Source organism: Alternaria novae-zelandiae, assembly GCF_023758075.1.
Source record: "Alternaria novae-zelandiae strain BMP 2774 chromosome Unknown scaffold_33, whole genome shotgun sequence".
NCBI lineage: Eukaryota > Fungi > Ascomycota > Dothideomycetes > Pleosporales > Pleosporaceae > Alternaria > Alternaria novae-zelandiae.
This window is the reverse complement of record NW_026056993.1, coordinates 196551-209377: the sequence shown is the minus strand read 5'-3', so window position 1 is coordinate 209377 and position 12827 is coordinate 196551. Positions and strand designations below refer to the sequence as shown.

Genomic DNA, 12827 nt, shown 5'->3' with positions numbered 1-12827 from the left:
CTTTACTAAGCTATAAGAAGTTAGCTTATTTTTAATCTCTATTAGTAGTAAAATTAAAATACTTAGTTAAATATAATATTAGTTTTATATATTATTAGTTTATTTTATATAAATCTAACTATTTTACTAGATAACTATACTATACTATATTAAGTTAGCTTATATCTTTGTTTAGTTAGATACTTTTAGTACTTAGCTACTATATTATAATAAAAGTTTTGTAAATTACTAGCTAGTTTTGTAGATTACTACTAGAATTTCTTAGAATTTAACTAAAATACTTAATTACTATACTATACTATATTAAGTTAGCTTATATATTTTTTTAGTTATATACTTTTACTACTTTACTACTATATTATAATAAAAGTTTTGTAAATTACTAGCTAATTTTATAGATTACTACTAGATTTTCTTAAATTTTAACTAAAATACTTAATAACTATACTAAACTATAATAGGTTAGCTTATATTTTCTTTTAGTTAGATACTTTTAGTACTTAGCTACTATATTATAATAAAAGTTTTGTAGATTACTAGCTAGTTTTGTAGATTACTAAGATTAGTAGATTATCTAAGGTAATCTACTATAGATTACGTTTTGTAAATATATATAGTAGAATATAAAAAGCTATAGCTTTAGAAGCTATAATAAAGTAATAGAGTATTCTAGTATTATATATAATATTACTTTATACGTAGTAGAGTTAACTCTAATAGAAGGCTTAGGTAAAGTCTAAAACTATTATAAATACTTATATACTATTTTAAATAATAGAATCTCTCTATAATAGAACTCTTTCTAACTAAACTATTATCTATATACTTTCTTACTTATACTAACTACTTTATATTCTTATAGTAATATATCTTTATACTCTCTAATACCTATACACTAGTACCTAGCGCTTAATAGTAGAGCACTCGCGATAACTTAACCTACAAGCAGCGATAATAAAACCTTTTGAACAACTATCGCAGATGCTCTAGCTTGCTAGGCTTATCTAAGATAGCGCGCAAAGGCGCTGGGCTGATCTCGCGCTTGTCGGATACAAGCGATGGTCGAAGTGTCTCGGGGTATGTGCTGCGAGCTCCACGAAGCCTTTGGTTAGAGATACGCGAGAGTTGTGAAGATGGCAGAGATGCGGGTGGTGGGATAGGTAGTGGAAGCCGTCGAGATCACAGCAGGCTGTCGCGGCGCCATGTGAGTAGATCATGCGATAGTAACGTCAGACCCACCTCCCGGTTGACAGCTTCTCCCCAGTATCGGCTCTGCCTGTATGCACTGCGCCTCGTGTGGCCCTTCGCTGCATACAAGCTCCAACATCGTCCCGTTTTCGCCATATCGCGCCTCACCCACTCGCCCGGTTCCACGTCCTGTGTCCTGTAGCCGTTGTCGTCGTAAAGGCTCTCGATGTGCCACTCGCGTTGCGGGGTTGACCATGCGCGCGACGCACTCGTTGAACGTCTTGCGCATGTCCAAACTCTCCTCCGGGGCCTTCACATCGTGGCAGTACCGCTGCCTGCGCGCTTCTGCCGCCTGTGCGCGCGCATGGCGGTAGATGGAGGTTCGACGATAGAGGCTGTGGACCGTACGAAGCTCGATGATATCGTAGATGCGCTTTTCAGCCAGGCGTCGCAGCGGGCGACTCGTCCATTCCAGGGCGCATGGTGAATATCGGTGAAGGTATGGCAGTATAGTGTTGAGGCGTAATGTTCTCGTGTGGGTGTGGGAGAGTCTATCGGGAGGCAGGGCGCTTCGCCGCGGGAAAGCCGCTAATGACGTCACGCGTTAGCGCGTCAGCATTCACCTGGGCACTTTCACGAACTTGGATGCGCGCTTCCTCATATAGTCTATACATTGCAAAACGATGGTCCAAATACACTTCGTCGCCAAATGCGATACTGAAAAGCACCCCGAAACGCCTCTGCTGCCATGCCAATCCCGCCCAAGAACTATCCATCGCCTCGCCAAAATGTCCCGCCAAAATGTCCCGCCAAAATGTCTAGGGTTTACCGTCCGCATTCTTGTAGCAAGGGAACCAGCATTCGAAGCTCTGCGTATTCGGCGCACTCCCATCGACGACCTTGCAGAAGCGCGTGGGTTGCGCAGTCGGGTCGTTATCATCGTTCCCGGTCCATGGACCACGACCGTTGCCCTTCATATCCGAGTCCCAATCGAAGTAGTTAACGCCCTTCTGGACCGGTGAGTATTCAAACTCCAATTTGGTACCAAAGCTGCCCGTGCGCTTTATTCGCAGGTCGTTTGGAAGGCCCTGTAGGTCGCACGTGTCGTTGTTGTTGGCCAAGTTGCACTGAGCTGGCGTCGATTCCTTGTTCTCCCAGTCACTAAGCTTGATGTCCTTGATCGTCGCATCGCCGTCGCGAGTGAATTCGACGCCGCATTGGTACAGCTCCGCGTAGGCAGTGTCGGTCAATATGTACTTGTTGTCGTCGCCATTGCGGTTGTAGTAACTGCTGAGCTTGCCGGAAGCGAACGTCTTCTCCATGAGCTCGAATTGCAGGCCGTCGGAACCGCAGACACCTCTTGGGTTTGGGTTTGGCTGACAGAATGCGAGTTTGCTCTGATCAGCACCAGTGATGTCAAAGTCCACGTCGAAGAAGTCGTCGCGGACCATACCGTTGCTTGTTACAATGCGACCCAGCTTGCGACCGATGTCTTGATTCTCGTCAGCTACCATGCAGCGTAGACTGTTTGGCGCCAGTCGGTTCGGATCGCTGAATGGTAACTGCTGAGACATTGCAGGTGGCCATTCATCACAATCGTATTCACCCGGACCTGCTGTCTTGTCGCTGAACTTCTGGCTGAAGGGGAACTCGCCACAAGGGCTTTTGCCTCCAGCAGAGCACCCAGATGCCTGTCGGTTGTGTGCTTTCTCCAACTCGTTGCCCTTGGTGGGCCCGACGTACACGATTCTGCTTGGATTCTGGATACCGGCGGCTGGGGCCTACCGCAGACACAAATCAGTTCGAGTTCAAAGAGAGTGAGCTGGCAAACACTAACCACGCAATTGATGTAGTAACAAGCATTGTTGCAAGCACCCTCTCCACCCTTACAATTTACGGTCTGTTTGCCGAAATCTGTCCCAGCGCGCTTCACGAACATTCTGTCTGCCCTTCCGGGTGCTACTATATCGGGCATGTTGTTGCCCTGCTCCAAGCCCATCGAAGCCTGGAGTAGCAGAGAGATAGCCACGATGTAACGCATGTTGGGCAACGGAACGGACTTGTTTGACGAGTAACGTATTGGAAAGTTCGGGAGGAAGTCAAAAGCGCAAACTGCGTTCAGGATGCGCGGAAGAAGAAGACTGATAACGGAGAGAGCTATCAAGCTGGAGAAATGTGCTGGTAGTAGAGAAACATGAGTAGGATGTTGCAACCTCTTTTATACCAATGCGAGACCACGTCTACCTCAGCGCATTCTACCATCATGGTCATGACTTCGATCCTGGCGGCTGTATCTTGGGGGCTGCATAATACGTTCCCCACAAGAAAACATACTCTCGTGGTGCTCATACTCGACATAGCACCCAGGCGTCCATCAGCGTAGACTCGCAAGTCAAAGTCTGACAGGCCAAACAGCCCCGGCATGTCCTGAGTGCGAAGAACGCCTGACTACTTCGAGCAATACGACCACATGCGTAGGTAATCTTAGTATCTAGAAAAGTGGGATGTCGGGGGGCCAGGAGCCGGGCGATGATATGCGTAGTCAGCGTTTACGAGGCAGTGATCGTGGGGCTGTCTACGTTGCCGCCAACAATGTGCGACAAGGCTGAGTACATGTAACTCGAAAAAGATCGCGATACCTACACAACCATGCTCTTGATGCAGCCATGATTCGCTGCGTTGGACGTTCTGGAGTTTCGAGATCCACGTCTGAGCTTACGGTGCAGCTGCAGGTCAAGAATAAGGTGCGGCGCAGCTGCGCAGCGGGGGGCCTCGCGTAGGCATTCGCTCCGCCTCACTGCATGCACCTGCGAACGCATGTGACGTCAGTGAATAGTAAGACCATTAAGGCCGCGACTTCGTTGCAACAATAACTCCGCAGACTTTGTAGCTTTCTGACTTTCATATAATAACCACAACCTTGCACAAGCAATATGTCTGACCCTCCCTACGCGCTCTTCGTCCTCGACAAGAGCATCACCAACGAGGTCAGCACCGCTGCATCTATTGACCATGTGCACAATAGTAACAATCACAGTATCTCAACTCCGTCCTTGAGCGCGCCTACCATGGCGACGGTGGTGAGGACTGGAACTTCTGGGTCGCGACAGATTCCTACGACGACCTACCCGCATGCCCCGAAGTCCACAAGCCCCCTCCGCCCGGTGGCACGGAGGCGCCTGTACCATCCTCCTTCGTCTCACCCTGGCTCGGAAAGACGCCCGAAGATTGCGCAAAGTGGTTGCAGGCGATGCCACGCACCGAAGACACGGATGAGAAGAAGTTTAGGGTTGACACGCCTGTGAGCGACCTGTACTTTGTTTTCCTCAACGAATTCTCCAAGGACGAAGATCTCGTCTTCGTCGCGCGCGTTGTCGAGGAAGATGGGAAAGAGATGAGAGTTGAGTATTTTCCGCAGTCGACGGAAAAAGTACAGAAACAGATGTGGACGATTTTGCAGTTCGACGAGAGAGCGATCAACTACCAGCGCAGGCAGTCCAGCAACAAGGAGCCAGATCGAAGTCAGTACAAAGCGCCCAAGGACTAGAGGTGTATAGTAGTAAACTCTCGCGCGGATGAAAGAGACAGTTATTGCATACTTGATACTTGATGGCAACGGTAGATGATTTCCTCTCTCTTTTTCTATTTATGAGTCGCCCTTCATATCGATTCTCAATTCCGTCGTTCCACATGAAAGCACAATTTGTCCAATGCGCAAGCCCCTCCCTACCACAGTGGCGCCAACTGGCAACTGTAGTGTAGCTGCCGTACCAGTCGGTATAACAACCTTGAAAGCAACGCTCGTGCCGCTCAACGTCCACGCCACCTTGATCGGTCCGTTGGGCGTCGGCACCGTCCCGCTGACTTCGGACTGGTTCAGCAACCCTATCATGGGAGTGATAAGAACCGTTCGGTACCCGGGAGAGGTTGGAGCGACGCCAAGAAGGTACTCTGGCAGTACATACGTCGGAGCTGCACCCCACGGATGCGCTAAGCTAGTGAAGAGATCGATGCCAGGAGAACCATCGGGCTTTACGTATTCCCAGCTCGCGCCAGAGTAATACTCGTTCTTGTTGACCATGCTACCCCACAGATTGTCGAGCAGATGCTTGATGGCAGGTGTGCTGTCCACTCCGAAGTCGCGCCTTGACTTGAATAGAGCTTCCAACAGAAAGCCTGATGGATTGGGAGCAAGTTGGTAGTCGTCTGTCTCCACGTCACTCGAGATAGTCTTGTAGCCTACTGCGAAGCGAAGCTCCTCAAGCTTCGCAATAGAAGATGCTGCTTGGGTATCGTTGGCCGCACCAGATAGGATTGCCCAGGCGATCCCGGTCAAGGAGAAGTTACCTCGATCGGTGGTTGAGAGTGAGTATGTTCCGAGCTGATCATTCCATAGCTCGCGATTGAGCGCCTCGCGCAACTTGCTTGCCGTTTGGGAATAGTTTATCGAAGCCTCTTCGTCGCCCATCGCAAGCGCAAGTGGCGCGATCTCCTCAAGCATGTAAGCGAAGAGACCGGTCGTTGCACTACCGTTGGCTGGCCCCAGGAAGCTGAATGGCGATGGCACCTCCGGAGAACCTCCAATGAGACCAGATGAGGGATCAATAAAAGCCAATCTCGCGGTCGCAAGTTTCTTGATCTGATCCCAGTGAGGTTTCAGCCCGTCGCGGTCTCCGGTGTAGCGGAAGTATTGGCCGATTCCCGCCAAGAATAGGTCTTGGTAGTCCACCAACCCAGCGTAGTTTGCGATATTTGCTTCCTTGTACTGGGGGCGGGCTCCAAGATTCGTAGAGATTTGGGTAAAGCCGGCGTACGGGCCATCATCAAGCTGAAAGCTTAGCGCGTATATGATGGTGCCCAAGAGGTAGTCAAATCGAGCAGATGAAGCTGCGACAACACGCACTGTGTGGTAGAAGTCTCCTGTCCAGACTAGCCGATCCCGTTTGGCGCCATCCAAACAGACTGAGTGTTCTAAGGGTGCGACCTGATACTCGGCCAAGGTATCTTCGCTCGTCAGGGGATTGCGATACATGGTAGTGCCGTTTCCAGCAGTGACAGTTACGTCTTTGTAATACGCGATCTGGTCCTGCATGCCTCCGAAGCCCCATGTACCTTCGTATCGAGAGGGAGTGCCAAAGTTCCCGGGGGGTGCAGGTGGAGGTAGAGGTACGAACGCAATTTCGGTCCCATTTACGCTCACCCGATATCCAGTCTCCTCAATTGATGTGCGGACGCGATACCACATGTTATCCTTGATGGTTGTGTTGATAGTGAAATACTGGGCCTCTGGCACGGGTAGTGTGCTCTGGTTTACTAGACTCCATCCACTAGTGAATGCCAGCGTGTTTGGAGGCAAGAGGGTTCGGTTGGTGTTTGCGAACGTGTTTCTCTCGGGGTATTCGGACGTAAGCACAAAGTAGGGCCCAATTGGCGGCATTGCACTTGCTACTCTCCAGCCAGCGCCGCCTCGGGCGATCTTGACGTCAAATTCTAGCGTGTAATTGACTGCTTCAACCCCTAGAGAAGATTGCGCACTGGTTTGGCCCCGTATATATGCTCCGTCTTCTGTGATTTCCCACGTGGACGGCGCATTACCGGCATCTACACATGCTACTTGAGCGACGCGACCTCCGAGGTCCAGGACGCGATTCAAACTCTTATCAGATGTCTGTAAGCGGCCTGGTAGCATTTCAGCGTCCAAGTTCGAGCTTGTTGCGCGAAATCCTAGATGATCGATAGTGACGGAACCATTTGTGATCAACCGTGCGGTCTGCCATCGCTGGCCTCCTTGAACGAAGAAGCTCTCGATGTATCCCGTTTCCGTGACGTTGAAAGTTTCCACTCGGAAAGAGTTGGACAGTCCGTTTGAGAATGTCCAAGGTCCGTCTGATAATGGCTCTTCGACGCCGCGGTATTCTTCGCTGTACTTTACTTCGATCTGCACCGTACCAGAGATCGCTGAAACGTGGAAGAACGGGAAGCCGGCTACTTCAGTGCCGTAGTCGAGCGTCACGAGTGGGCTAGCTGGCGATAGTATCAGGGTCTCATTCGTCCACGGCTTCAAGCCCGATGATGAGGGCGCAGATTGCTGTAGGTGTGATTGGGGTGCAATTGAGCCATAATTCACAAAGCTACTATTGTGAGTCAACGGTCTTTTGTATGTATTGCTGGAGGCTTACGCAGTCGTCAATGGGTTGACAAGAATTGTGATGATCGCAAGACGCTGAAGAAGATTCATCGCTGCTTCCGTGCGAGGCGATCTTGACAGGGCTTTCGTTGGCAATGCGGCCGGACCATGATTATAACCAGCGGTCGTCCCTACAACAACAACTGATGGTCGGAAGGTGGTGGAGAAGGAATAGCCGATGAAATTGTGACTCTCGGTGCAAATGTAACCGACGCGATGTAGCTTCGGCAGATATTTGCTCACCATTGGCCAGTTCAGTCTGAGCGTTCTTGAAACTAAGGGTTATCTGGGCAGCCGGGTACCCCGCACGGGGACTTCCCCACAAACCATCGTATCTCGTATCTCGTTTTGTGCAGTTATCGTACGGGGAACCTTTCCTAGTTTCCGTCATAGGGTACAGCCTGGATGATGCTCGGTCGGGCTCGGTCGGGCTCGGAGCAATGCTTGTGGCCGCATTGACGTTGCTTTTATCGTGCTACGATTCTGCGCTCTTCTCGAATCGAGTGAAATCTTCTCTTAACATATTTCGCAGAATTGTACCCACCCTCGCAGCCTGCGCGATAGCATCTTCAACGGCTTGTACGTCGCTCATACTGATCTGCAACGTCCCGGACAAGAGCTCTTTGGTGATGTCATCTCCTGTCGTGACTGTCATCTTCTTCGTACCAGTGACACCCAAGTCGACCTTTGTGGTAGTCGCCCACGGTGTGCTGTACCACAACCACTTCTTCCCGCCGCATGGTATCCAGTACCGCCAGCTAATGTTGTAACCCTCGTTCGCTGCGCCTTTGGGCCGGAAGTTGGAAGGCAACGTCGTCTCGGGGTCCGGGACTTGTTCGTCGGCGATACGACCGGAGAGCACGCGACACGACGGTATCAGTTGTATCGCGCCAGAGACACGGACAGCCAAAATACATGAATCGTAAAGATCCATCCCGGCCAGAAGCGAGCCCATGAGCCATGCGACACTTGAGAGTAAAGTGTCACCAATGACGCCGACCACAGTGACGCCCAGCTCCGATCCTGAATCTGCGCGCGTTGGAAGCTCGAAGTAGTCTGTGTATTCCAGATTGGCGTCGCTCAAGAGCCTCCCAATAATCGCGGGATCTTGTGCGTCGTTCGCATAGCTAAGCACGCCGCGGGGGTGGTTCAGAATCTGGTGCTTCGACACCCCAACCGCCAGTCCGAGTAGCCGCACACCTAACTCGGATGGCCGGTTCTCGTCTGTTATGTTCGGTGTAATGATGTGTTTCATGTCGTCTACCTGCTGTGCGAAGTGACAGAAGATCGATCGAAGCGCAAGCCAGATGACCTGGAAACCAAGCCAGATCCGGAAACAAACGGCCGGCTCATTCGAAAGAACGGCGTATGTGCCGAGAAGAGAAGTAATGCAAACGGCGGCGCCTATAATCCAGAATATCTGCCACGCGCGACCTCTGCGAAGGTTGACAGGTACCCCGAGGAGAATCCTGCGCTCTCCCCCGATCACTTGCGGTGTAGGCAGCGACCCAGAGACGACATCAAAATGTATTAACTGCTCGCCAGGTGTTGTAGCTCTTCCGACGTGAAACAACTGCAACGCGATCGCCGAGAAGAAGGTGTACGCCCAGATGACTCCAGTAACCAGTAAGACGCGTCGAGAGCCGAAGTGGTAGAGCAGAAACATCTCTACGACCTTCAGCAAGGTTGCAAACGTAATTATCCAGTCGTTTCTAGTCTGTGAGCGTTGTACAATCTCCCAGTAATGATCTCGCATGTAGACGTGAGCTTGTAGATGCTCCCCAGGTTGCATTACTGCACAAGATCGCGACGGGCCGGCCGTCCATTCATCGAAAGCGTAAACATCTTCGAAATCTTCGCTCCCAGCGGTTATCAAAGTAGAACCTTCGCTGGTCTGAAGTCGATTAGACATGTCCTCGTATGTGCTTCTTAATTTTGACTTACCTTGGTCCATTTCACCGTCACTCCAACAGCACTGCCAGTGACTACGCGACTGTTTGCCTTCCTACTCAGACTCATGCAACACCCAATAGCCTTATCAGAGCCACTGGTTCTCACACCAACGGTATCTCGAAGCCATCCTGGTGTGCAGGCGGATATGCATGCTTTGACGATGAAGATCGACCCAAAGGAGCTCAAAGCCGCCCATGGCAAACCGCAAGCGCCGCGATTCCCTAGAGCAATCAATTCAGCAGTCGAGCCCCCGATCACAGCAGTCAGAGCCGCGATCTCGACCAGACCGCCGCTGAAGTTCACCTCCTCTCCTTCGTCTAGGCTGCTAGCGCATACATGGAACATGATGGCGACAGTGAGTGGTTGTCTTGCGCTGCGGAATGGAAATGAGGCGATGCGACGCTTTTATGATCCAGCTGGCACCGGTTCCGGTGTATGATGCAGCCTGGCGTGATGCCCGTTCAGCTTCGGAGGGGTATTTGTGGCTGGTCTGTACAGGCTCTCATTCGTCTGCGTCAGCATACACAGCTCTTGGCTGCATTCGCAGTCGCAAGTATACTGGTTCGCTGTGAACAGGCTTGCCGCCTATGGAGTCGTCGGCAGCTCTTGCAGACATCCTAAGCTGCACCTATCCTCTTTGCGATAGCGACAGGCGCAATGAGGGAAGCTTATGTAAATTACACAGTCTAGGCAGCTTGTGCGCGTCAAGCCATTGCCCGTCTATCCGACGCGTCAAGCCTCGTGGCACAGCAGCGGCGGCATCAGGCAAGATGGACTCATCGCAGCTGTCATCGCGACGATTAGCGAAGACTTGTTGCAGCACTGATTGGAGTGCGGTCTGGTCGCGATGGTGGTATGCGTTGTCACGCAGGGCATCGTTCAAGTGGTGAGGCAAGGTTGAGACGGGTCCATTGTTGGTGGTGAGGCGAGGTGTTGAGATGTTGGCACGTGCCTTTTCAAGTGCCCGAATCGCCGCACGCACCTTCACGCCAACGCAACAGGCTTACAATCATCATCTAACCCGCATGAATCGCATCATTAGTTTCGCCTCGCATGCTCGCAGCCGCACTTCAATCGATATATTTGGGTCTTTGGAGCACCACTTCTAAAAATACAACGGTCACAGCAGGGTCTTCAAGTTTGCTAATCTGCATTGCATTACGACTACCTCATACGAAGTCTTCCACCTAACTTTCCAGGTTGTGTACGATTAAATATACAAGATTGCCGCCAACAGAATGCAGGAAGCCAACAGACCAAACTGCCCTGCGTACGACTGTACCGCTGACCCTACGAAAACCTGTCGACGCTGCTGAGCCTGGTGTTGAGTCGGCACACTCTGAGGATTGCGGAAGACATTATCAGGATCGACCGCCGCCTTAATCTGCTGTAGACGTTGCACATTGCCGCCCCAGTAGGCCCGCTGAGGGTCCGAAAGCTCAGGATCGACGTAGCCTGGGTACGCGCCATCATCGCACGTCTCCTTCTGCACTAAGCTGCTAAGGCCAGACAAGAACGTCTTGGACGCGTCGGTGACAGGTCCTCCAAGATTGACGACATAACTCTGCATGAAGTAGGCGGCGTCGCGGTGCCAGTATGCGGTAGCGGTCTGCGGCACATCGGCGATGGCACCGCCTTCGAGATCCCAGATCACGAGCCATACGGGCGCTCCCTTCTCAGTGCCATTGATGTAGGAGAACATGGATTTGATGGCTTTGTCCGACAGCAGTTTGTGACTTGGCGTCTTGACACTCTTGGCATAGAACGGGATGGGAAAGCTGCCGCTGGCTGTCAGGTCTGGGTCGCCGAGTCCTGGGAACGGAAGTTCGCCAACAGTGACATCCACAACGACGGTTGAGGTATTAGCAGGAAGGATAGACTGCGCGTTCAGCTTATCGAAGTCGGACTTCGGCCCGTAGAAGTTGCCGTTGATGACCATCGAGCCCTGGCTGAGAGTCATAGTGCTGGAGAATCGGCGGTCGAGATTCTTCTGCGTGCCAAACTTCTGCCATTTTTGGAATGTGCTTGCGAAGGCATTTGCGTCGTCGGCCGCGATGGTGTAAGCGTACTTGGTGATCTCGGTCGGCGCGGGTGCAGTCTTCATAGTGAACTCTGTGACAATAGCGAAAGAGAAACCGGCGCCTCGGATGGCGAAGAACAAGTCGGGGTTTGTGCTTGCACTAGCTGTCACGGCGGTGCCGTTTGCGAGCACACATTGCGCTGACACGATTTGATCGGCTCCCACGCCCAGCTGGCGACTGAGCGTTCCGAGACCTCCAATGGTCAAGTGGCCACCCGTGCCGATGACGGCTACTTCACCGTATGCCATAACCCGCTTGAGAGGTAGAAGCTTCTCGGAGATGTTGCCGAGAAGGTTTCCCTGTGAAAGATGCGCACGTCAGCGCATGTGCAACAAACGGTGTTCGTTACAGGTGTAGTGTGAGGAGGTCACTTACCGGGCCAAAAGTCACCGTGTGGTCACCCTCATTGTAAGAGAAAGATGCCATATTCTTCATATCCACCACCAATGAGCCATTGAACCCTCCCAATGCTATATACGACGTTCGTGTTAGCAAGTTCTTAATCACAACTCGTCCTTCTGGGTTCAGGCTTACCATAGTTCGCATAGCTATGACCGCCGCTGCGCGCCTGTACTGCAACTCCTGCGGCGTTCGCACACTTCACGACTTCCGATACTTGCTCCTGGGTCTTTGGGAATGAAATCGCGGCCGGAACGATGTTGTAGTTGAGATTGTAGGGGTGTACATCTCCCTGCAAGAACATTGGGTCGTTCGGCAGCATCCAAGTGCTGGTATCGTTGCTGAGGGCCGTTTGGAGGCATTGCACGAATGGGGCGTTCTGGGCTGCAGCAGCAGTCGCGGCCGTCAATACGGTCGCTACCAATAGGTTTTTCATCGTTGGAAACCGATGGTGAGGCTGAGGTATGGTAAGGACTGTTGGTGGGCGAGTATGGCGAAATAGAGAGATGACAAATTCTTGAAGCGAGCGGATGAAGAAGAACTTAAGGAAAAGAGCCCTTAGAAAGGCAGTTCTATCATCTTATGTCGAGAGACTTAGTCTGCTTGGTTTGTCGCCCAAGCCCCAAGCCTTAATCCAGGATGTCCAGGTAATCTTACATACCGCCGTCTCCGACGTCAGCCCTCTATCGCGCAACGACGATGCCTCCAGCAACCTTCGCCCAGCACGAAGAGTAGACTGCGTCTTCAACACAAACTAGAGCTCGAGACTGGTTCGCGCAGGCCCCTCAAGCTGCCATCTGGCAGGCGCAGATTCTCGAGCATCTCGAGGCTGCAGCGTCTCCGCACGTCATCAGCCTTGTGCGCACCATCATGATCGCGCGCAACCAAGCGACTCACTTTCCGAAAGAATGACCGGTAAGCACCATGCTGACAGAACGAGGCTCAAGGCGGGCAAAGTAGTGGTTTTACTTCGGTGTTTGGGTTCGAGTTGAGATCAGGGGAACGCGTTCTCGACCAAT

General features: G+C 51.4%; 4 protein-coding genes across 4 annotated transcripts; 1 reads left to right on the top strand and 3 right to left on the bottom strand.

Annotated features, from left to right (window-relative positions):
• Positions 1 to 2006: 2006 nt before the first annotated feature.
• J4E88_010450 (uncharacterized protein) lies at positions 2007 to 3229 on the bottom strand (the record flags this gene model as incomplete). Its single annotated transcript, XM_049404042.1, has 2 exons — positions 2007 to 2969; positions 3086 to 3229. 2 exons carry the CDS (start codon positions 3227 to 3229, stop codon positions 2007 to 2009), a joined length of 1107 nt encoding a protein of 368 aa, XP_049250267.1.
• An 892-nt stretch (positions 3230 to 4121) lies between these two features.
• J4E88_010449 (uncharacterized protein) lies at positions 4122 to 4735 on the top strand (the record flags this gene model as incomplete). Its single annotated transcript, XM_049404041.1, has 2 exons — positions 4122 to 4175; positions 4226 to 4735. 2 exons carry the CDS (start codon positions 4122 to 4124, stop codon positions 4733 to 4735), a joined length of 564 nt encoding a protein of 187 aa, XP_049250266.1.
• Positions 4736 to 4834: 99 nt separating this feature from the next.
• J4E88_010448 (uncharacterized protein) lies at positions 4835 to 9287 on the bottom strand (the record flags this gene model as incomplete). Its single annotated transcript, XM_049404040.1, has 2 exons — positions 4835 to 7276; positions 7920 to 9287. 2 exons carry the CDS (start codon positions 9285 to 9287, stop codon positions 4835 to 4837), a joined length of 3810 nt encoding a protein of 1269 aa, XP_049250265.1.
• Positions 9288 to 10538: 1251 nt separating this feature from the next.
• J4E88_010447 (uncharacterized protein) lies at positions 10539 to 12244 on the bottom strand (the record flags this gene model as incomplete). The annotated part of the gene is made up of 3 exons (XM_049404039.1): positions 10539 to 11708; positions 11785 to 11879; positions 11944 to 12244. 3 exons carry the CDS (start codon positions 12242 to 12244, stop codon positions 10539 to 10541), a joined length of 1566 nt encoding a protein of 521 aa, XP_049250264.1.
• Positions 12245 to 12827: the final 583 nt, after the last annotated feature.